Consider the following 25450-nt stretch of genomic DNA (forward strand, 5'->3'; position numbering starts at 1 on the left):
TTGCGGCGGAGTGTGGCCAGAGTGTGTGGAATTTTAAGTGATTTGCTAGTCATTATTTATGTTTCTTACATGCCGGAAAAAAAACAAAACCCGGGGGCCGATCGTTTGCTAAAAATAAAACAAGAACTTGGCCAGCATTGAACTTACAACAGAATGTGGCACGTACGTCGTATACATAATGTGTGTGTGTGTGTGTGTGTGTTTGTGTGTGTTGTATCCATTTATCATTATCATGGGAACCGTGCGGACTGCGGACAGTTGGAGACATTCATGATGCCAGCGCTGTGATAAATGTTGCTTTTTTTTTTTGCTTTCTGTTCTTCCACCTGGAAAGTCAATCGCAGGCATTATAAATACAACTGGTTCCGATTCGATTCCATTGGATTTCGTTGCATTATTCAGTTGAATATTCCACGGCTAACAGGTGGGCAGACGGCATAGAGACACTGTCCATAATCGAAAATCAATAGCACACATGAGACATATTAGTGTGCAGGCTGGGGAAAACCCCGTTAACGGCCAATGGCCCCCGGCCCAATGGTTGATTATGAATATTTCATTTTCGATTTTGTCCAAACTGCGCAATTGAACAGGCAGAAGGGTTAGCCAAAGGAGTCACAAATTGCAGCAAACTCAAAGGTAGAAAGAGGTACTCCTGGCTAAGAGACACTCCTACTGCCACGCACTCATTGGAGGTGAATGACACTTGTCCGGCACACACACACACACACACACACACCCACAGCTCCTACACCTCAACGCTTTGTTATTGATTTTAGGTATCCCGGAATGACATCAGGCCAAAGGCAGTTCCTGTGCAGCCATAAACGAAATACCCAATAAAAGCAATTAACTGAATACACGAATGCCGCCACGCTTTAGGCGTTGCCAAGTGCAACAATTGAGAGGGTAGCCACCCGCCCAAGGCCAAGACAAGTTGGTCAAGAAGCGGCAGCAATCGCCGCTTGCATGCCAATGGCCAATAAGTCCGCTTTGGCACGCAAAAAACTTAAAAACAGAGAAAATAGCCAAAAATTGTGTGAGGGAAAGAACTTAAGCTTAAGCTGATGGAAGCTGATGGAAGCTGATGGAAGGTGCTGGTACCCTGTACAAACTAGCGGTAGAGATGGCAGCTTAAAACCATGACACCCCTTCCCGCTCATGTGCTGACCAGGGTACAAGGGAGAGGCGCACACAATTAGAGTCGAAATTTGCTTGAAAATTTGCATCAAAATGGAAAGTGTTGCAGTTCTAACTTCATTTTTCACACCCTGGAGGGCCTTCAAACGAAATTAGGGCAGTGGTCAGGGCAAGGGTCCCGGATGTGGCTGTGGCCGGATGTTGATGGCGTCCAATTGGATGTGGGGAAAAAGGATACCCCTACCCACACACATACACATGTCCTCGGCGGCTGTTCGTTCTGTTTGCCGTTGAGTGTTGAGTGTTGAGGTTGCCGCTGACGCACTCAAAGAACGCCCTTCGCTGCCACTTTTACACCAGAGTGGTGCTGCTGCTTATGGAGCATTTAAAAATAAATGCACTTGACTTGGCTACGGAAAATGGCGCCCATAAATACAGACAATGGCAATGGCGACGGCGACGGCGACGGCGACGCTCGAGACTCGAGAGTCCAGCAATAAATGCTTGCCACTTGCAACCGTCTATGTGGCAGCAACAAAGGCAAAAGCAAAAAAAAAAAACCTAACAACTATAACAACATTGACACGCTTTTGGCACACACCCCACACCTCTGCCTCTTCCACCTCTGCTGCCACAATATTTGTGTTGCATTTTTTCGCACTCTCTCTCTTGTTTTTCCGTTCTGCGCCTTGCCTCTCTTGCCTCTTGCCTTTGCTCCAGCTATCTGTTCTAACATTTCCAGCACCCTGCCTTCAATGCAATATGCAAATGGCAGAGAGAAGCTTGCAGTTTGTCGCTTTTAGCACTTAAGTGGAATTTTGGCATTTGATGCATGTATCTTGGCGCTGTAGAGTTGAGAGTGGAGCAGGCAAGGAAGTGCCAGTGCCAGTAGAAGTGAAGTAAAGTGCTTTAGTGCTGGTGCTGGAGCGGATTGTGGCTGTATCTTTAATAAGGAGCTTAAAATTTCGTGATTTTGATTTAGTGTCGTTGCTTCGCAGCTTCTTTTTAGACATTTTCCGCATTGAATACTAATCGATTGCCTTTACTTTATTTCTTCATTTTGTGCTGATTTTTGCTTCAAGATTTTAATTATTTTATTCTGCCTCTAGCCTTGTTTTATTCAGCATTTCCTTCCTCCTCTTTCGTAATATATTTTCTAATTATTTTCTCCGATGTTTGCCCCCTAAACATTTTTCAATTAGCGTCAAGAAAGCAAAGAAATCATTAATCACACATGTGTGGCGGCCGCTCGTAAAACATTCAACTTTGTCATCAAGACAGAGCGAGTGGGAGTGAGTTAGAGTGAGAACTTTCTAATATTTCTGTAGAGTAACCTGAGTGTCGTCCCGCCACATCCTGGCATTCGATGGACGACCATTTTGAGGGGCAATTAAGTTGCCATTTTGTAAATTTTGCTGCCCAGCCCCACACTAAATGCTCCCCCGTCTAACCACTCGGCTGAGTGTTCGTGTGTGAATGATTGAGTGTTTCGAGTGAGTGTCAGAGCGGCTGTGTGTGTTATGGGTGGGTGGGCTTAGGTCATAAATTTTAGACGTCCATTATCTGGCAGAGTTTTCATGACAAGGCCAGAAAGGCTGTCCGGCCGTCCACTCTCTGTCCTAGCTTTAACTTTTCTCCTGCCACTTTCGCACTTGGCCAAGAACAACGAAAAGGTCTCACCTCATTAAAATGAGAAATTAATTGCATTCTGAGTTGCCCCAAGGCTCAAGTGTTCAACAGGTTCCAAGGTTCCAAGGTTCCACACACAGCAACACCCAACAGCCAGGCAACTCGCGAGACTGTGTGAGAAATTAATTGTCGAGCGTGGTGGGGGGAGGCTAACGTGTTGCATGCCTCGCAAAAAAAACAGCACAAAACTAATTTACCTGCAATTTGCAGCCACCTTTTGGGGGGGTTATTATGTATTATGCATTTTAGTTAAGTTTTTCCCCAGCTGCACGCTGCTGAAGCGTGCCAGAAACTGGCGCTGTCTGAGTATAATTTTGATCAGCGTAAGCCAATGAACGCGCATTTCGCGGATCATCGAACGACGACGACGATTCCCCTTTTTGTCCAACAACTGCAGCTGGCCTTTAGCTGCCACAATTGCCGACATTTGGCCACGCGTTTTCAAGTAGGCAAACTTCAATTTATTGGCTTGGATGTGGCGCAGTTGCTTCACGAAATAGCGTTTATCGCCCGTCAACAATTTCTTCATGATGTGTAGGTGTAGATTAATGCATGCTGATTGTTGTCCTGCACGGAAGGCTCCTCTTTCTCTATGGGCAACTCTGGGATTTGAATGTTCTCTGGTTGGTTTTGCCATTTGGAATATTCTCTTCTCTCTCTCCTGCATGGGACAATAGTTGTTCTCTGGCATTTTCTGGATTTTCTGCAACAGTTTTGCTTAGAAGAAATTCAGCAGCAAAAAGTAAAATGAAAACTTAGCTGAAGACTCAAATTGTATATGAATTTATGGTTGACAAATGAAAGTTTACAACGAAACGTAGGCATGGACATTGGCTGCCTATCGATAAACCTACGAGCAGTGTTGCAAAAAAACTGCCTCAAAAATATTCCATAAATTTCCATTACTGATTTATTTCTTACAACAATGCTCCCGTGCCGGAAATCTAGTCAAAAAATGACATTTACAAGCGCTTTGCTCAATTGCATTCCCCACTTGACATTTGCCATTAGAAATGCCCGGTGGGGGGGTAAGCACGACGGCATTCCCCTTGAAAATTGCGCTAATAAAAGCCAATTTATTCTGACAAAAATGCAACAAAACAAAACTATATAATTTGAGTGGCGGCTCAGTCGTTGCAACACGCGACGTGCAAGGGCAGTGGAGTGACAAGTGGCGCACAAATCTGCCATGCGATTGCCACTCTAGATAGGAATGCGATACAATTATTGTTTGGATATTATTATCCACCATATGATAGAGAGATGATACCTTTTGCTAGTACTAAGTCACTGCCAAACGGCAGAAGAATACTCATTATTCGAGCGCATGGAATGGGGCAGGCAAGTGAATACGAAATGAAGTCGTTTTTTGGGTGCACAACTGCGGGCAGCTTGAAGACTTCTTGGCTCACACACGCACGGTCTGGCAATCCATTAGAAAAATGCTCGAGAGCCATTCGGCTTATTACTCGCCATTTCCTTTGGGGCGTAAAAATTCAAATTTGATTGCAATGCGGCAGAAACGGAATCAGAAAAAAGGAGGAAAAAGAACTGCAATTGCATTTGCATTTGCAAACTACAGCGGCAAGCGGCAGCGATTTAGGCAAAGGCCAAACCAAACGAAAGGCATTTGCATTGACCCCAAAAATAGCCAAACAAAACGCATGCCACACACACACACACACGTACCTAAAAGCGGAGCAGGGCAAGTGTTATTTTTTGTGCATAGCCTTCGGCAATTGCAAATTAATGGTGATAAATAAGAGAAAGTAGAGAAAGTAACCCAAGTTTTGATTGCAACACACGCATCTACGTGTTTATTAGAGAACTGCAGTGAAATGTGTGCATGGTTGCATAATTATGCGATAATTGCCCTTGGTTGCGTGGCCCCAAAAAGTATGCTATAAATTCAGCAGGAAATTGTTTAGGATATTTGTGAACTATTGATGCAGTGCACAATTCAGCTACTTAATGAATGAATATCCTGCACTAGTTATGCATGAACGACAGAGCGCAGCTGTGAAATATTTCTCATATTTGTGGCGCTTTTATTGCACATTTTTGGTGGGATTTATTTGGTAATTATTTTTAATAACTAAAATGGTTTTTACAAGCTCATTGCAGTGCATAAAATGCAGGCGAATATATTTCCACTAATTAAGGAAATGTTTGCTAATTTATGGGAATTTTAGCAGCCATTGAAATATATTTAATTGGTCTAAAATAATTATCATAAATTACTAAAATTGTGCTAAAATATAATAAATTACTATAAATGCTTTCAAAAATATATAATCTATAATCTATAAATGTCTTTCTTTCTAGCTATTGCCTCTCCCTATCCCTATCTCTCTCTTTCTACACCAAAATGCTGCCAAAAAACGCCTGAGCCCGAATCCCGAGCCTCAAACCACAAACCAAGGAAAGAATCAAGGAAACAAACAAAAATATAAAAACGGAAATCAAAACTGTGATCATAGACATAACAACAACAACAACAACAACAAGAACAACAAGGAGAGCAACAACGAGCGGAGCACACAGACATGAAGGAGTACAGCAAGACAAAGGACACAGCACACAGGAACCTGCCAGACCGCAATTGACGGGGCGTTACACATTACATAGATAGATAGTTAGATACGCCATAAAGATAGAGCTGCAATTTATAGAGAAAGATCTGATAGCTACTAGAGCCACAGAGAAATCAATTGCACCCGAAAAAGATTTGGAAGTAAAACAAAGCCAGGGGCAAGCAGCGGAGAGTGGAGCAGCAGCAGCAGCAGCAGCAGCAGCAGCAGCACGACACCCAACGGAGGCTGTAATGACGACAATTGACGCGATGTAGCGGTAAGTAGTTGGCCATAAATCTAGATCTTTTATCTCCATCTTCTTCTGTATTTCTATAGCAGACTTATGGTCGGCGAACGCGACAGGGACCGTGAGGCGGTACGCTGGGCAACGGGTGAATCAACACCGCTTCAACACAATAATGGAGTATTACAAATGGTCGGGCAATTGCATGGTGGACAGGCTGCTGGCCAACAACAGCAACAGCAACAACAACAACAACAACAACAACAATCGAATCAACAGCTGCAACAATCAAAGCAACAACAACAACAACAGCTGCAACAGGATCTGCTCTATCAGCAACATCACGAGGCAATTGCACGCGGATTGCAACTTGCAGCTGCAGCTGCCGCAACTGCCGGCTCTGGCGACATCGGCATCGATAGTCAGCCCTATTACGATACAAGCGGTAATGTCGATTGGGAGAGAGCAGCGATGGGAACCGGTGGAGCTAGTGCATATGGTGGCATCGGCCTCGGATCTGTGGCAGCAGCTGGCTGCCCTGCTTATAACATTGGGCCAAGTGCTGCCGGCGGCCCAATGGTCATCAACAGTCGCCACATGGATTATGCTGATGGCGGCCACACTGCTCTCCCATCCGCCCCAGCATCATCCTTCGGCGGTGGTGGCATTCTGGGAGCTGTTGCTTCATCTGCTACTGCGGCAGGACTCAGCGGTGGATCGGGTGCCGGCGGTGGCGGTGGCGGTGCCATTGGCAAGGAAGTTCGTTACGCTCCATTCCCAGTTACATCACCAACGCATTCAAATCCCACAACTTCCCAGCAAACTCTGGCGGCAGCAGCAGCAGCAGCAGCCCAACAGCAGCTACAACAGCAACAACAAATGGCACTCGCTGGGTCATCCGGTGGTGGTGGAGCCAGCGGCGTCCCAGGTGGTGGCAGCATTGGCGGCCCCGCTGGCGGTTCCACATCCAATGCCGGCATCAGCGGCGTTGGCACTGGCACTGGCACTGGCATTGGCATTGGCGTCGGCGGTATTAGCCAAAGCAACACCACCACCGGTGCACTACAGCGGACACATTCCAGATCCATGTCCTCCATACCGCCCCCCGAGCCGTTCATGATAGCCCAATCGAAGGCACTGAACAGCCGCGTCTCCATCAACGTGGGCGGCGTCAAGCATGAGGTGCTGTGGCGCACACTGGAGCGTCTGCCACACACGCGGCTGGGGCGGCTCAGGGAGTGCACCACCCACGAGGCCATAACAGAGCTGTGCGACGATTATTCGCTCGTCGATAACGAGTACTTCTTCGATCGCCATCCGAAGAGCTTCAGTTCGATTTTGAACTTCTATCGCACCGGGAAGCTGCACATTGTGGACGAGATGTGCGTGCTTGCGTTTAGTGATGATCTGGAGTACTGGGGCGTGGACGAACTGTATCTGGAGTCGTGCTGTCAGCACAAGTATCATCAGCGCAAGGAGAATGTCCATGAGGAGATGCGCAAGGAGGCCGAATCGTTGCGCCAGCGGGACGAGGAGGAGTTTGGCGAAGGTAAATGCGCCGAATATCAAAAGTATCTGTGGGAGCTGCTCGAGAAGCCAAACACAAGCTTCGCCGCACGGGTAAGTCCAAACGGTTGCATCCACTCCACTCTCATAGATGTGTATCCTTTGTATTGTATATTTTTTAATCAACGTTTAACCGTGTCAATGTCAAAAAAAGAAGCGTAAGAGATATTTCAGCTACCCAACAATAAACCCAATAATCCCCCCCCCCATTAATCCTGTATTTTATATCCCATTTTTGTTTTTGTACACATTAATCGCAAAGAGAAAGCCAAAGCAAATCTTAGCTTAGGGTCTGCAGAGTGCACTCTGTACTATATACAAAACTCAATCAAGCCGATAATGCAGATCCACAGCGTAACTCAACTGCTGTACCATTAATTGCCTTTCTAACCCCACATACTGAACATCACCAAGCTGCATATAAAAGTATTTTTGCTTTGGTTCTTGCACCAGGATATTCGTTTGCTCGCTACTCGTTACTCGCTGCTCTTTACGAATGTTTTTTCAATGTCCATGAAGCGATTGCTCGTTTGATAATGTGACTTCAACTGCTGCTGCTACGTGTACATAAAGCAGACTCCGTCTCTTCAGTGTTTGTATATACCTTCTCGTTTCTATGTATATATTCCATATGCTTTCGTACAGAGCAGAACCGGACTTTCGCTCCACTGTTATGGAATTTCTTTCAGCAAAAAACTGGCAACAAAGCGAACCAAAAAACGTTTTGCCACTTGCCGCGGGAGCGTTTACCAAACGAGAGGACCTCCCAAACATTTCCCTAAATTTTATATTCTCCCCAACCACCTAAAAGAAATCCCCCCCTCTGCTTACTTTTAGCTGCATTTTACGTTCATTTTAGTTTGAATTTGAGTTTTAGTTTGAATTTTAGACGACACTCGGAAAGTTTTCAGCTGCAAAAAAGAAAAAAACAACAACCAAAATCGATCACCTAAAGCCAATCGATCAATTGAAGCTACCAAAATTTGTTTACTAATCGTTTCTCTAATCCAGTTCTTTTTTTACATCACACACAGTATACATACAAATATCTACATATATATTTATATCTACTGTTAAAATAATGAATATATCTACTACATATATATCTCTTAATTGTTGATGATGATGGTGAAAGTAATCTCTCTGTTTATCTACCCCTAAACAAATCCCTTACCCCCACTGTAACAATGTTTGGGAATGGGCAATAAGCGATATGACCAGGCGGCAGGTGTGCTGTAGAAATCCTCGAAAATATTGTAACGAACAGGGGCTCCGGGGAGAAGCGGCCAAAAAAGGTGTTGTAATACATTTCCATTTTCCGATTTGCTAGGTAGGGGACACACACATCCTGGATACAGGATATCTTCGGACCAAGTGTCCCTTGTACAAACGAATCACGAATCACTCCTCCCTCCGCAATTTGTTTGGCTTTAGCTTGTATATACACAGCCGATAATTTGCCCAGATTTCTTGCGTTAGCTTCAGCTTGAATCAGAAATCAAGGGGAAAATGGAAATAATTACAACATATTTTGGGTGCATCTCCAATAATTTTTCATTCGATTTTCAGTTGAATTTTCAGTTGAATTTATGTACTTTTTATTTTCACAACATTTTAGGAACATTCAAAAGTTTTAATTTCCATTTTTTAGTTAAAAAAAACTTTACTAGGAATCTCTATTGATATTTCTATAGATTTTCTGCATTTTTTATTTACATTTTTTATTTTATTGCAAAGGTAATGAAAAATTTCCGGAACTCCTTGCCAGTTGTACTTAACTTTTAATTTTATTTATTCCGTTGTTTCTTCAAACAACTAACTAACTCGAATTTCCTTTCAGGGTGAAACAAAGAAAGAAAAGTTGAAACTAACCAAAGGATCTTTTAAGTTCTGTATTTTTTTGTTTCTTTTTAATACCACGCCTAAACACATCCTTTTTTCAACGAAATGATAAATATGAGAACCAAAAAAAACACTATATCTTAGCTCTGAATCTAAGTAAAGAAAAGAAAAAGCAAAGCAGTTAACATCCGAAACTCAGAAATACTCAGGTGCAGTCTCTCCTCTCGCGAAGACAAACAAAAATACCCAACAAAAAAAATACTACTAACTAATCCAGAAATATACCAACCACAACAACAACAACAACAAAATATACCAAATACTCGTACAAAGAAAAAGTATACCTACATATTTTTGGTTTTGAAAATGATGTAAAACGAACACGAAATGTTATTGTTGGTTGTTTGTTGCCTTTTTTGTTGAAGTTTTTTTTTCATTCGTATTGGCGATGTTTAATGATATGAAATGTGTGTATATATAGTACGAAAAGTCTGTCGTATATATGTATTTTTTCGATATTCGATGTTGTAAATGAAAGAACATTTTGTTTAACTCTCTCTCTCTCGTTGTAAATTGTGTTTTTTAATCAACTTTCTTTGACCTTTGACTTTGATTCTCGAACATTGGTTACTTACGATCTTCAACACTGACACACACACACACAACACACAAATACACACAAACAGATACAAAGAAACGTTAGTGCCCCCCTCCCCAAGCGTCTGTCTTTCAATTAGAAACAACTTTCTCTCTCTCTCTTCCATTCAGAAATCTATCGTTAGGAATAAGCAGATAAAATCACAGAATAATTAAACAAATTTCATGTAGAGTAAATAAAACTATTTTGTAGTCTCTTATGATTTCCCGTAACCATTCGGATTCTGTATCTATGGAATAAAAATATCCTTCAATATTGAAATATTACACCCACCAAAAGTACGCTGCATTCGAATGCCACTAGAGATATAGAATTCTGTTGTAGCTTCATGCGGAATTCTATATAGACCCAATACTAGCCATAGCCGTTTGTCTCGAATTTTGTTTGTTTTTTAGTGAGTCGAACAAAGTATGCGAACAAACTCCATGCACCCCCCAACCACTCCCCCAAACCACAAACAAAAAAACGAAACAAAAAATACACCAACCAAACGCAAAAAAAAAAAAACTATACCAAAAATATATATTAAATATATTTAAAGCCAGAAGTATAGAGACACATAAGACCACAGTTACAGACACAAAACGCACACACACACGCACACACAATTGTCAATTCTTGCACCAATTTGAATGTAATTTTGTATAATTTTCCAACTCAAGTTTTGTAGCCATTTTTAAATCTAGATTTAGTAATTTGTGTTTTATATTTTTGTGGTACAGTGAAGACTGCTGTTTGCGATTGTGTACCATTTGTAAATTTTGTATATTTAATATTGTAACCCCCATTCCCTTTCTCTCTCTCTCTCTCTCTAAATATATTCACTTGTGGCATGAATTGTATTTTGACTGTTTTTCTGACTTTGTTTTTTATTTGTTGGTTTTTTTTCCGGCCCCACCCTCAACTCAGCTCACAACCACTGTGCCCTCACCGATATATTGTTGTGCTCTCCACTGTACTTCACATAGCGCCCCCTGGTATCTTGTTCTGTTATCCATCCAAAGAAAACTTTTCATTACTTGTAATTCAAGTGGATTTCAGCCAGGTTCAGGGAAGTTAATTGAAATTTGTACTCCTTTTTCTCGATGCACTTGCAAAGGGTTAAATGTTTTTGGGTCTGTCCGATACAAAGAGAGAACTCTGAAGTTTCTATAACTAAAGTAATACCAATTTTATTTCAACAAATTTCCGGTTTTTTTCCCTCCCTAGTTGCAAGCGCATCTCATTGCATCGGCATATGCCGAGGCGGCTGGCCTTCCTTTATCTCGCTTTGAGTTTTGTACATCTTGTGGCTCTCGTTGTCCAGCGGCTTACATAGTATGGAATTTTGTTGTTTTAATTTTTGTAGGCCACACACCCCCCCAAGCTAAGGCTTTTTGCAACATGTTGCGCTTTTCAACATTTTGTAGTAGTTGTAAGTTTTGTGCATTTTTTATGTTTTTTTCACTTCTGTACAGCAGAGACAGAAGCAATCGATCTTCCAAGAGCCCGACTTGAGTATTTGCGATATCATGTTTTACTTTCAACCGCAAGCCCCGCCCCCAAAACCCCTTAACCCCAACCCCAAAACCACCTTCATGACTGAGCAGCAATGGTAGCAGTTCCAAAAAATAAAAGAAGTAAAAAAAAAAAACAAACAGAAAATATAAAAGAAAGAAAGACAGACAGAAAAAAAAGAAAAGAGTTAAAAATTCGCACAAGACTTTTTTGTTTTCGAACCATCTCTCCTCCAATGCATTCTGTTCAATCGAAAGCGAAATCGAAAGTAAAATTAGTTTGTAAAACTTTCATCGCCATCTCAAGTAGAAAGTTGTAACCCCGCCACCAACCCCCCGCCAGCTATCCAACTCCTAAAATGGAATTTAATTATGGAAATTTAATTAACTTTCCCGAAGTTTGACAGTCGAAAGAATAACACAAAAAAATAGAAAATAAAATCAAAGACCACTTCAATTGCAATCCGTAGATGTCTCTCTCTCTCTCTTTGTCTATCTTCCCTCGCGTACTCTTTATCTCTCCCTCTCTCTAGCCATCTCCCACACTTTGTATCTGTATCTATGTATTTATTCTATCTTCTACTCATCGTATGAAGCTGCTCTAGCACCATTCAAATGATTTTTCAGTTCTGTTTGTCTCCTACTTTTTTGTTGGTTTTCGTGTATCTTTTAGTGCGTATTTAGTTACATATATTTTGTAATGTCTCCTCCTTGACTAAGTATCTTTTGTCTAATAACTATCTACTTGCATAACTATCTTTAACTTTTTCTGTATCTGTATTATGTAGAATACCATAAAGCCATAGCAAAGAACAGAGCCGCCCGTGGCCCCCCACCACCACCCACCCGACTTAATCAAAATGAAAGAACAAATTCTTAGACCTTAGACCACAAAACGAAATTGTAGCTCTCAACTGAAGGAAAATTTCAACCTCAACCTCAATGAAAATTCTGACTCAACCTCAATGGAAATTCAAACCCCAACCAACCAACCAAACCCCCCACAACCACTATCCAACCCTAAATATTCCCCAACAACCACCAATCTATATTCCAGTTCCAGATCCGTATCCATATCCAAGCGTGGTTGCGTACAGGCGCCTACTATGGTAGATCTGGACATAAACACACAGAGAGGCAGGCACCTTTGTGTTTTATATATAATATATCAACTAATCATGCCACGTGCCGTGCCCCCTAGCCTAGTAGTAGGGGGGCGGCGGCAGCATGTCGAAGATGTTCAATGTAAAAACGCCCAAAATCAGAGATGGAGTGGACACATTCAGTCGCTCTCTTCCCCACTCTCGCTCTTTGTCAGAGTCTGCTGCTCAAGAAAGTCAAATGTCAGTCACACTCTCACACACAACCACACACACACACACACACACACACACACACACATATACATATATCCAGACATGCATAGCCAGACATATAACCAGCCAACAAATTGCGGGAGCCAAGAATTTTGCAATTGTTTTGTGACCTAATGTGGCAATCAGCAGACGACTTTGGCTATCTCAGCTCTTCCTTCCATAAACAACAATCCAATCTGGCATTGAAATTTGCATTTGCATTTCTGACAGGCAGGTCGATCGGTCCCTGCCCCGCTTGACTCCTGTCCCCTATGACCGCACCGACCCCCCACTATGACTTGTCTCTGGGATTGGCAGTTTTTGGTAAATTACATAAATTATTTAAAGACCCAAAAATCCTGTTTATTGTGGCACTCTTCTCACGGGACATGAGAGAGTCCTTAAAGATTTGATTTACTGACTTTCCAATTTAAGTTTTAATTTGAGTTTTCTTCTTCTGATTTGTTGTCGTCTGGAATCTCTTTTCTATCGTAAACTCTGTAATTCTCTGCTCGTTTGCTACGAAAGTTATGCATTTGAATTAGAATTTGGATTTGAATTTGAATTTACAAATTTGACTTTGTCTTTCTTCTTAAGTTTTTGGTTTTTCTTGTCATTTTCTTGCTAGAATCTAATCATGAATATTGCTAGACGTACTCGTAATTCTGATTTAAAGCAAAACCCATTGAGTTATGTTCTATCTATCTATCAAACAATTCAATCATTTTCCGAAAAACCCCCCAAAACCCCAGTAAACCCCCCCCCCCAAGAAAACAAAAGAAACACAAAGAAACAAAAGCGAAAAACACTTTGCGAAATTGTTAGATTTAAGCAGGATGAGAATTAGGAGGATGATTAGAAAACAAAACACAAATACAGTTAAATAATAAATAAATAAAATAAAAGAAAAAATGTCGACTGCAGACCCCAAGGGTATAGCGTCTCTTATTTGACGATGGAGTGCCCCCCCTGGTTCACCCTCATACCATAAATATAATCGATCCAATTATAGATGACACACACACACGTATACAGAATACATGTATGTAGATGTGTGTTATGTCCTTGTGTTGCGTCATGTGATCTGTCCCACAATCCAAAAACAAAACACACCAAACACCAAACACAAAACACAAAACACCAAACCTCAGCCACTAACCACTCAAAAAACTCACCACTCTGCCACCACACACACACACAATTCAAGCAAAAACTCACACCACAAACCACTCACACCACACACCCACACACAACATTCAGATAGCGATGATCTAGACCATTTACCATGATCAGAGATCTTCCTGCCAAAACCCCCCCACCAATCCACCCAACCGCTGCTGATCCACTGAGCCCGAGGAGCTCCAAAAAAAGGAAAGAGAAACCCCCTTAATCCAAAAAAATGTTTATGTTTATATATGTTTCTGTTTTATTTAAACGTTAAGTTTGTATTATGGAGAAGGATTCACGACAGATAAAACTGAACAACAAAAAAATGAAATATACTTCACATATAGTACAGCAGCCTTTGAAAAGTACAAAGAAAAAAAAAAACAAAAACAAAAACAACTACCAAGAAATCGGTCCGGAAAGCCAAACAACAAAAAGTCCCCTCAATATATATATCTCTCTCTTTGTCTCTGTGTCTATCTCACTCTCTCTCTAACAGACCAAAAACAGCAACAAACTTGACTAAAAATCAAACGAAAAGTTCCAACCCATACTCCGATCGAAGATCGATCTGAAAATAAACAAAAACTTAACGTTAAAGTTAAAGTTAAAGTTGAAGCTAACTGAATGTTTGCTTGAAGCCTTAGCGCCCCCAGCATCTTAGACCCCCATGCATATCCACCACCCACGAATCGCAGTGAACTCTGAACTCTCTGACATGAGAACGGGAGTAGATAATTCCTCTACTCTCGCTCGCTGCTGATTTTTGCTGTTGATGAATGTTGTAACAATGTTTTGTTGGATTAATCAAACAATCAATCAATCGAACAATTTAAAGAACATTTTGCATAGTCGTGTGTGGAATGAAAATGTGTCGTAAAAAATTACTACCCACCTGTGTACCTACTACTACTACTACTAACTACCGATTACGTCTACCAACCTACTATCCAATCCCATATAATCGTAATCGTTAAATCGTTTTATGGTATAATCGCATTATCGTTATCGTAAACGTGAAACGTGTTATCGTTGTGTAATCGATATACGAAATATCCCATTTGCTGAATGATGGTCTTCGACAAGTCTCGATTGTTCTTTACCATTCGCAGGTTATCGCAGTGATATCCATACTATTCATAGTCCTGTCTACCATAGCCCTGACGTTGAACACCCTACCACAACTACAACACATTGACAACGGTACACCACAGGATAATCCGCAATTGGCAATGGTTGAGGCCGTGTGTATCACGTGGTTCACTCTAGAGTACATACTTAGGTTTAGCGCCTCGCCGGACAAGTGGAAGTTCTTTAAGGGCGGCCTTAACATAATCGACCTATTGGCAATACTCCCATACTTTGTTTCGTTATTTCTATTGGAAACGAATAAGAATGCAACGGACCAGTTCCAGGATGTGCGTCGGGTGGTGCAAGTATTTCGCATTATGCGCATCCTGCGAATCCTTAAGCTGGCCCGTCACTCAACGGGCCTGCAGTCGTTAGGCTTTACGCTGCGTAACTCATATAAGGAACTCGGTCTACTAATGCTGTTCCTGGCCATGGGCGTTCTCATATTTTCTTCGCTGGCATATTTTGCCGAAAAGGATGAAAAGGATACAAAATTCGTTTCAATACCGGAAACATTTTGGTGGGCGGGTATTACAATGACAACTGTTGGCTACGGGGACATCTATCCCACAACTGCACTGGGAAAGGTTATTGGTACTGTGTGTTGCATATGCGGTGTTCTGGTAATCGCTTTGCCTATTCCCATCATCGTTAACAATTTTGCTGAATTTTATAAGAATCAGATGCGACGCGAAAAGGCCCTCAAGCGACGCGAGGCACTCGATCGTGCCAAGCGTGAGGGCAGCATTGTCTCCTTTCATCATATCAATCTGAAAGATGCATTCGCCAAGTCCATGGATCTCATCGATGTGATTGTCGACACAGGTAAGTGTCTCTGGAGGTATTATAAACTCCACAACAACAACAAAAAAGAACCACTCATTGATGTCAAAATCAATCAAGTTGTAACCAAAGTATTACTACTAATATTCGTATATGTAACTTAAGTTTAGTTTGAAGTATGCCTTGCTTTAGTAGTCTTTAAACTAAATCCCCGCCCTCAAAGCCTTTCCATGCAATGCTCTTCCTCTTTTCTTGCTTACTTTTTAGATCTTTTTGTGGCATGAAAATTGTATTTTCGTTTTCCGTTTCTCGCTTTTTCTTCTCGTATAACTTTTCCTTTATTATTTGTTGGAGGAGGCGTGTAAATAGCATTTGACGGAACGTCCGATCAGTAACAAAAAACAGAGCCGTAAGATGATAGAAATTGTTGAACCAAACTCTATAATCCATATACAAATCTTTGAATCTCCGCTGTAAACTATCCATAGTTAAGCTAAATTCAATTACTCTAAGTTTCCGTAGCCCTAGCCCCACACACACTCTACACTCTACACTCTCTACAATAAGTATACACACACACAAACACACGAAACCGAAAGACACATTAATGTGGTCAATTAGTCAAATGCTTTTGTACTTAGCGCAAATATAACGACAAATTAGTGAGGTTTACATCCAAGTGTACAAAGCCAAAGGCACCCTTCACACACCCTCCGCTGCAGCTACATTAAGCGCCTATAAGTAGGCAGCGTATCCAAACCCACCCCCTATCAACACCCCCTGTCAACCCCTGTCAATATGTGTGTGCGTTCTCTTTTAGGCAAGCAGACGAATGTCGTGCATCCGAAGGGCAAAAGACAGAGCAACCCCAATATAGGCAGGCAGACACTCGATGTGCAGAGCGCTCCACCAGGTGACTAACCCCACTACAACACACCTCCCCAACTCCCAATGCTGTAGCCGTTGGACCAACGCTTTTCGTAGCGTAACACACACAAAACAACACACCTCTACTACACCCTTTTTATATCTCTCTCTTTAAGTCTTAGCTCTCTCTTGAGATAGCCACGATCGGCGAGATTTTACCACCCTTAGCTTTAGCTTTGCTCAACCCTACGACATTTATAGTGTGCTTTATAGAGAAACGAAGAAAAGAGTCGAAGGAGCAGTGAGTTGTATGGCTGTTGGGTGGATAATTTGATCTTTAAAATGCATTTTAATCCATAGAAAACTTCCCCCAACAGCAATGAAACGCACTGTGCTGCTGTGTACATAAATACCCAATCGGAAACCCCCTGCCTAGCTGCCATTAGGAGAAGACAACGAAGAGTTAATTCGAGAAAATGAATTATAACCATGGATAAATATATTCCTAGAGTTGTAGCTTAGATCTTGCGATTTGTTGCTTTTGAAACGCTTTTGAGTTGTTGCCTTCAGTTCACGTTGAGTTGTTGCCTACGAATTAGTTTTGGAACAATTGGAATTACATATATGATGCTGATAAATGAAACGAAAAATTTCATAATAATTGCTTGTGACTCTTGATTTGATACTGCTACACACACACACCCGAACACACACACACACACACACACACACACACAAAACAAATAGAGAATTTGAATGCCCATTTATAGAGTTTCCATTTCGAATTATATACCCAAAAACTCTAATCAAAAATATCAAAACTACAAAATATTTTTATAAATATATAAACAAAAAAAAAAAACATTTTAGAAAATTTTCAAGTGCTGATTACATTAAGTTTACACCCCCTCATACACACAGACATAGCCATAGCCATAGCCACAGCCACAGCCACACATATGATATATAATACAAATACATATGTACACTCGTATATGCTCCATTCTCTTAGCGAACAAAAAAGTAGTTTAGCGATAATTAGCCCAAGTGTGGGATAGGGTTATGCTCCGACCAAGAGCCATGAGCCTATCCCTATCCCAACCCGAACCCGAACCCGCCCTAGATGCGAGTAAATGTATCTACAACTTGTTCTTTTCTCTGCTCTTCTTTTTCTACTTTCTACCCCAAACGAACCATGTACAAAACCATTTCAAAACCACACACAAACACACACCATTATATGAGCCTCCCCCCAAACTTTGTTCCACTCTTTGGTTGAAAACCAAAAACCTAAAAACTAAAAACTGATTTGATGCGCGCTGATTTTGAACCTAGGCGAAAAGAACACGCTGATCGAGGCGCCACCGCCGCCATCGTTTGGCACGCCTCGGAGGCGGGCACTCTCGGCACGCATACAGGAGCTGAATCGAAGTCTGCTCGAGGAGCGGGATGCACAGCAGCAGAACAGTTCCAGCGACAACGAAGACAGCCGCTAGGAAGGAACCAAAACCAGTGCAGCACAGTCCAGCCCTTAGTCCCAACCAACCAATAACAACCCAATGGGTCTACTACCTAGTACACACTAAGCGAAATGTAGCTAAGAGAAAACAACCAAATCACATGCAATTGTTATTGTATCTGTAAATTAGTTTGTTAAACAGATACAGATTCACCCACACACAACCACACACACACAAAAAGAGCGAGGGATAGACATAGACATAGACATAGTCCGGTATTTAGTCGTAGATCTAAGTGCGGGCGATGAAAAACTTCCACAGATTGAAACCCCAAAAAAACGTAGAACCATTGATCCATTAGTCGAGGGCTTGCTGCTTCAAGCTTAAAGTCAATCAAAAAGCAAAAACAACAAAGAAAAAGTTAAATCAAATGAGAATTATTTACTCGTTCTTTCATTTAGTTTATTGGTTGTGGGTCAGAGACCCCCCCCCCACCAGTACCCGCTCCACCACTACTCCTTTCCAATTGAATGTTGTGATTAAATTTAATTGTAACTGCTTTTAGGCAATCACCCACACCACACACACACACACACACACACACACACATGACATCCCACACACACACACAGACAACAAAAAAGAGTTAAAATTTCATGCGCATTGCGCATACGTAGCGTTGTGCCTCATTCTCCTCCCTCTCTCTCTCTCTCTCTCGCTCTGTCGAACTATCGTAAACGCGTATTGAAAGTTTTGCTAACTGCTAGCCCGACCCCACCCATCAGCACTTGAAAATATAACTAAAAATTAGTTACAAAATAAAAGTAAACACAACAAAAAATTAATTAAATTAATTATTAAAATGGAAACGCAGATCTGCTAACAATTTGCTGATGTTTTTATTTGTTTTATCTGAAGCTGCTTTTTATAGTACATTTGATTCACGAAAAATCCAGCCCCTCCTCCAGCAAAACTTTCAAAACAAAATCCCAAAAGCAGCAGCAAAAGGAGAACGCCTGTGTGTGTGTGTGTGCGTGGAAAGCGTGTGTGTGTGTGTGTGTGTGTGTGCGTGTGTGTGTGTGTGTACGGGTATTAGATAATTCTCTAATAACAAAAAAGAAACCAAAAACGAGACCCCTGAGAATGCTAACACAACACGCCATCCGTGAGAGAGAGAGCCCGAAAAATGTAAAACTCGTGAATACAACAATCCGCGTAAGCACAATTTTGATTTAGTCTAAAAACTTAGCGTTAAACTTAGGCCTTACCTTTAAACTCGTACTCGTAATCCAAGACAAGACAAAGACAAAGACAAAGACAGGCATTTATCGAGCGCACTAGTCAAAAGCGATACGTGAAATTCCCTCCATGGAGGGCGCCGCAGCTGCAGCAGCACAAGACCCTAAAAAAAATATAAACAAATATATATATAGATAAACATATACAGAGTCAGCCTTATTTATGAAATTAGTTGTTGTACTACATACATACATAGCTGTGACATAGTTGAGCGAGAGTCTAAGCTTAGTTATAATTTAGAAGAAAGAAACGAGGCAGAGCGCGAGCGAGCATCAGCAACAAAAAAAGTAGATTCTAGGCATGCATAGGTAGTATCTTTATTGCCTATTCAAATAAACAGACTCGTTCCATATACTCGCATAGGGCAGTGAGAACTTAGCAAAATGCTGGCGTAACGTTCCTACAAATGAAGCACAAGAAAAAACGATATAAAAATTGCCTTATTTAAAGCAAGAAAAATGCTCCTAGTTTGCAGCAAAATATTTGACTTATTTAAGATAGTTCCAACCGCATTGGAATCAACGTTTTAGTTACATGAAATATACAATATAGAAATTTAGATGTAAGCAAAGCGAGCAAACAGCGGCCCTGCCAATGATATATTTGCGGCGTCGTGATATTTGTACAATTTTTATTACATATAATTTGCATCGAGTTCCCGCCCCCCTCCCCCCAGCATAGTTCAAACATTTCTATCATTGCGCTCAAAGATGCCACAAGGAAAATATATAAAATAAATCATTAGACAAACAGAAACAGATCAAAGTGAAGCCATTCCGAGAAGCCTTTACGTGCCTTTTACTTAATGTTGTTTCGTATTTATTTTCCTCAAAAAAAAAAAAGAAGAAGATATATGTACATATATGTATATCCGATGTCTATAACTATCTATGTGTGTGTGTACCCCCGTCTCCTTTGTTTCCTACATTCTTATGCTCTTTATTTTATGGAATCCAACGCGCTGCATGCTCTCTAACCCCCGATAAATATGATATGATAATATAATGTATGATCTAATCTATAGAAAAACTGTGTACGCTCTCTTTATGCTCAAGCCATTGTATTCGCGAATATATTGAATACTAATCACTCGAACTACTAGTAGTTGTTCGTACTGTACTGTACTTGTCTCTCCTGTACTCATACCTTTGTGTACCACTGTTAAAAAACGTAAATCAACAACAACAACTTTGTGTCTGTGAAATTTAGCATAAATAAAACCAAAACCAAATAGCGCTGTATTATTTTCATTACAACAACTCCAAAGAAAAAAAAAAACACACAAATATACATCATACATACATATGTTTATGTACATACATAAATGCATACATATGTACATAAATGTTAAGGTGTTTATGGCTTTGAATTGCAGAAAAAGGTAAAAAAAAGATTTCACATCTAATTCAAAGTACTTCCATTTGTTCAGGCAAAGGTGAGAGATACTCGCACCTGCATTTCACTCACAAGGAAATACAGTTACACACACACACACACATGCAAACAAATGAGTGGCGTAAATGAACATGAATCGGAATTTTGGCCATACTTTAATATGTCAAACTGGCGTTTCGCACATTTGTTTCGCCGAGTCCAGTGCCCACCACACGATCATAGCACTCACAGACAGGGCCGCCCCCCCCCCCCAAGCCAAACACCCACACTTATTCGTAGTTTGAATAACTCATGTCATTTGGGGGAAAAACGAAAGACTTCAATAGTGATTCGAAGTTCGAGCGAACATTTTTGGGCAAGGTTTTTATGTTGGATTTCTTAGATCTGTAACCAATTTTAATGATTGTTTGTTCTACTAACTCAATGTTTTGAACGGTTACTGAAACTAACACTAACAACTAGCTAATGGTTCAGCAAATAGTGTTTACTAGCTGCTCAAATAAATGTTGTTCTTAGCCATAATCAACCTCTAAAACTGCCCCAAAACCCCACTCTAAGCCGTCCCCCATAACTTATAGACGTCGTTCATCAATGTTGTGCTCTACTAACTATCATTACCGTATCGTTGCTTACAATTAATCCTCAACGTTTCTTATCGTCGTCGTCGCCCGTCGTCATCGTCGTCGTAACAATTATTAATCACAAACAATAAATAATAAAAAAATACAAAAAAAACATTCATAAAAATCATATTTTTCTTTCTTTTTTCCTCTTTTAATTTTTTGACACAAAAAAACCTCAAAAACTATCCATTTAAAAACCCAAAAAACAAATAAACAAAATATACATATATATATATATATATATATCCCTGTGTATATATTTCACCGATATCTCTCACTGATGTCCCCCCTGCCGTCGGCTAAACAAATGCGAAACTGTGCGAACAAAAAAACTGGCGACAAAACGCATTCATGGCTTTCTTTTGCGTGTGCTATCAAAACAACAAACATCAACACAAAACCCAATCCAAACGAACGTGAAACAATTAATCCAATAAATAACCCAAACATACACACACACACACACACACATGCACACATAAAACACACACACACCCATAAACACACATACGAATGCAATGCAGAAAAGCGCGAAAGTCACACAAGATCATTGAAAAATTGGCACCGTTTAACCCACGCGCTACGCCGATCGCCCACAGGCCACAATCTATCGCAGACGGACGGGAACAGCACCGAAGGTGAATCGACAAGCGTCAGCCGCAATCCGGCAACCACCGGCACCGGCTGCTACAAGAACTACGAGCACGTAGCCAACATGAGAAACAGTTTGCAGCATGTAAGTGATCAACATCATTCATAAAGGTAGAACAAATAAGGGAAAGAAGAGCTGGTTCACATGCATGGCGGCAATTTCCGATAGAGAAAGAATTTCCTTTGGGGATTTTTAGGGGAAGAATCATTACTTATCCACTTGTAAGATTTAACCATACTAAACTTGGTTGAATACCCTTCCGCACCTTATCCTTTTCATGCATTTTACTACAAAATTTAATCAAATAATCATGATACAATATCTTGCAATCGCGAGTTGTAAGTACTTCCATTTATCTACCATAATTTATTATAAAATATTTTCCTGTTTCTGCATACTAAAACTAACTATCTTTTCGCTTGTGCCAGCGTCGCGGATCCAGCTCTGAGCAGGACGCTGTGCCGCCGTACAGCTTCGACAATCCCAATGCCAGACAGACCTCAATGATGGCCATGGAGAGCTACAAAAGGGAACAGCAGGCGCTGCTCCAACAGCAGCAGCAGCAACAGAAGCCTCCCGCACCGTTGCCGCCTGCCACCGCGGGCCTGGGAGTTGGGGCGACTGCTGCTGCAGCAGGTGTGACTGCCACAGGCGGAAGTGGAGGCGGCGTTGCCAATAATCTGGCCATGGTGGCTGCCTCGAGTGCAGCAACGGCCGTGGCCACAGCCAGCAGCAGCAGCCCGCCCGAAGGTGGTGCCGAGGGAGAGGATGACATGACCCTAACATCGAATCAGAAGGGTCTGCCCATACAGATGATGATAACGCCCGGGGTAAGTCAGCGAACCGAAGGGAGAAGAAGGGGTCATAGAATGGGTGGCCAGAGGTCATGGCCATGGCCGGGGCCAGTCCCAGTATTGATAATCATAATCGTAATCGTATATCTTGAATATCTTAATGTTTTCAAAGTTCCTAAATCGTAATCCTATTGTATTAGTAAATGTGAAGCCATTAAACTTGGATCCAAATATATTCAAATAACTCTATTTACGAAACAAAAAAAAACAAAACAAAAACCAAACCTCCCCACCATACACACACACACACACACACACACGGAAAAACTCACTCACTTTTTGGTTACACTTTCATTTGCGAACGAGTCCGGGGAAATTGCCACTTCTCAGTTTTAGTTTTGTCAACCCTAAACACATGTCCTTAGTTGTACCTTCTTTTCCCCGAATATTCTTTCTATGATTCGTCGGCCTTTTATGTAGTAGATTTTAGTCTTTTTGGTATTTAGTGTTTAGCGTTTTTTGGAACAGCTTCATGTTTAACTCTTTGGTTTTAAACACTCGATTGAATTTGAAACACAACAACAATTTGGCAAAGAAGAAACAACAAAAAAAACCATTAAGAAGCAAGCAAAACGAAGCAAAAAAACAATGAGCCAAAACCTAAAACTTATCTTAACAACAACCAAACACATTTCAACTTTTTAGATTTTACGGGGACGCAGTAAGGAGGTACATTGAAAGTATACACAAGAACTCAAAGCTCTACTCTACTCTCTACTCTACTCTGATCTACTCTCAACTCGTATACGAATGCCACAGCTACCAACATATACTCTATACTCTAACTACTCTTAAATATGTACTGAATAATTCCTTTGCCCATTTTGTACCCTTGATTTTGAATGGATTTGGACATGGCTAAATGCATATTGATATTTGCGGATTGAATGATTCGTTTTTACAGTGGCTGAAACACACACAAACAAACACTCAAAAACAATGCCAAGCTCCCATACAAGTACTACTCTTTATCGTTTATTTTATACATTTTCGGTTGTATTTTTTCGAGGCCCATTTTCCGGGTGCATTGGCCCATCGAATGACAGCTCAAATCTGCATTATATTCTTGTTACTTTATGGCATATATTCCATACATACAGTACCTCTGGTTCAGTTTTAGTATGCCCATGAAACAGTCAGCTTCTCAATCTATATTCCATGATAATTTGACTTATTTTCTAATATTACTTTCGCGGCTTGCTTTGGGTTTAAAAGATGGAACGAGAACCTCAACTCCTAGTTTGATTTTCCTTTCATATTTTGCTAGTCCCGGTATGCCAATGTCTATTTATAGCTTATAGTAAATGCTTCTCTACTAACTTTATGTCAGTTCTTAATGCTTGAGAAGAAGCCCAAGTGTAATATCTAACAAACTAAAGAATTAAACTAAAACTTTATTTGGACTTTCTAACGCCTTCTTAAGTCTTGTGTATATATTTATTTGAATCAATTGAACCCTAAGCAAGCAAATTGCATCTATCTATCTCTTGAACACACACAAACACACCTACACAGCGCTACACAAACACAAACACAAACAGGTACACACATACATGAAGAATTGATGGGAGTTAATAAGGAATCCATCAATTTATTTAGGTGACAAAAAAAGAAAAAACTTTGCAAAAAAATACACGTAGGAAAACAGAACTTGGTAGATATAAATCCAACTAAATATCGTACCACTGCCTGTCCGAATTGTCGACATTCGGCTGACCTGGCCCCCCATTCATTTCGTTGGGAAAGGCAACCGGCTTGTTGCTGCGATCAACTCCTTGCCCACCCGTGGGTGCATCTCCGGGCAATAGCAACTGCCCACCACCGACTCCATTCTGCTGCTGCCACTGCGGCACACTCTGCTGCTGCTGCTGACTCTGCTGCTGCTGCTGACTCTGCTGCTGCTGCTGACTCTGCTGCTGCTGCTGCTGCTCCAGCTGTTGTGGCTTCTGATGCTGCGGATAAACCCCAAGTGCTGGCTGATTAGCAAGAATAGTGGGCACTGGCGTTGGCCTGTCAAAGTGCTGCAGCGGCTGCTTCAGCTTGTCCAAAAGTGCGCTCAGATCCACATTGAGTTTCGGCTGAACAATGCCCTCGGCCGCCTGCAGTCCAACCATCTGGGAGGAGAGCGAGTCCAAGTCCTGGCGAGCGGCAAACAGCAGCTGATTGTGGGCAGCCACCTGCAGCTGGGCGATCTGTGCGCGTATGGCGGCTGCGGCCACCGACTGCTGGGCCGTGTGCAGTGAGGCTGTGATGGTGCGCACCTGATTGGTCGTCTCCTCCAGCTGCGCCTGCGCGGAGGAAGCCACACCCTGCGCCTTCTTTATCTCCGTGGCCTCCAGCTGCACCCGAGCCTGTGCCACGTAGATGTGTTGCATTATGACGCGCATATCCTTGCGTCGCTCCTCGCTCTCATCAATATTGTCCTGATGCCAGAAAGGACGCAAAGGCTCGGAAGGAGGTGTTACCGCCTGTGGGGGATATTCGCAAACTGTGGTGGATGTTGGTGGTGGCGTTGGCGGTGGTGGTGGCGTTGGCGGTGTTGGAATGCTTTCCATGGGTGGATAACAGGTCGTAGTTGTGGTCAGTGCTCCATTGGGTTCCATGGGTAATCCACCCTGGGCAGTGGGCGCTAGCGTTATGCAGTCCGGACTGACGG

At 41.6% G+C, this 25450-nt stretch overlaps 1 protein-coding gene and 1 long non-coding RNA gene across 12 annotated transcripts in view; one reads left to right on the forward strand and one right to left on the reverse strand.

Annotated features, from left to right (window-relative positions):
- Window positions 1-25450, reverse strand: part of LOC117580364 — an 80466-nt gene that overhangs the window by 46944 nt on the left and 8072 nt on the right. Inside the window, exon 2 of the long non-coding RNA XR_004573563.1 lies at window positions 19240-19373. This is a non-coding gene — a long non-coding RNA (uncharacterized LOC117580364). The remainder of the gene's footprint in view (window positions 1-19239; window positions 19374-25450) is intronic.
- Window positions 1-25450, forward strand: part of LOC117580359 (potassium voltage-gated channel protein Shab) — a 53180-nt gene that overhangs the window by 19003 nt on the left and 8727 nt on the right. For 5 of the 11 annotated variants that reach the window (XM_034266881.1, XM_034266884.1, XM_034266885.1 and 2 more), the window contains exons 2-6: window positions 5155-5679; window positions 5739-7266; window positions 14843-15686; window positions 21813-22024; window positions 22369-22770. In XM_034266881.1, the coding sequence (XP_034122772.1) occupies window positions 5746-7266; window positions 14843-15686; window positions 21813-22024; window positions 22369-22770 (2979 nt within the window). In that variant the 5' untranslated portion in view covers window positions 5155-5679; window positions 5739-5745. Of the gene's footprint in view, window positions 1-5154; window positions 5680-5738; window positions 7267-14842; window positions 15687-16464; window positions 16558-17846; window positions 18272-21812; window positions 22025-22368; window positions 22771-25450 lie in introns of those variants that run through there. The other 6 variants (XM_034266883.1, XM_034266886.1, XM_034266888.1 and 3 more) reach the window with 4 other exon arrangements.

This window comes from Drosophila guanche, unplaced genomic scaffold (assembly GCF_900245975.1).
Source record: "Drosophila guanche unplaced genomic scaffold, DGUA_6, whole genome shotgun sequence".
Taxonomy (NCBI): domain Eukaryota; kingdom Metazoa; phylum Arthropoda; class Insecta; order Diptera; family Drosophilidae; genus Drosophila; species Drosophila guanche.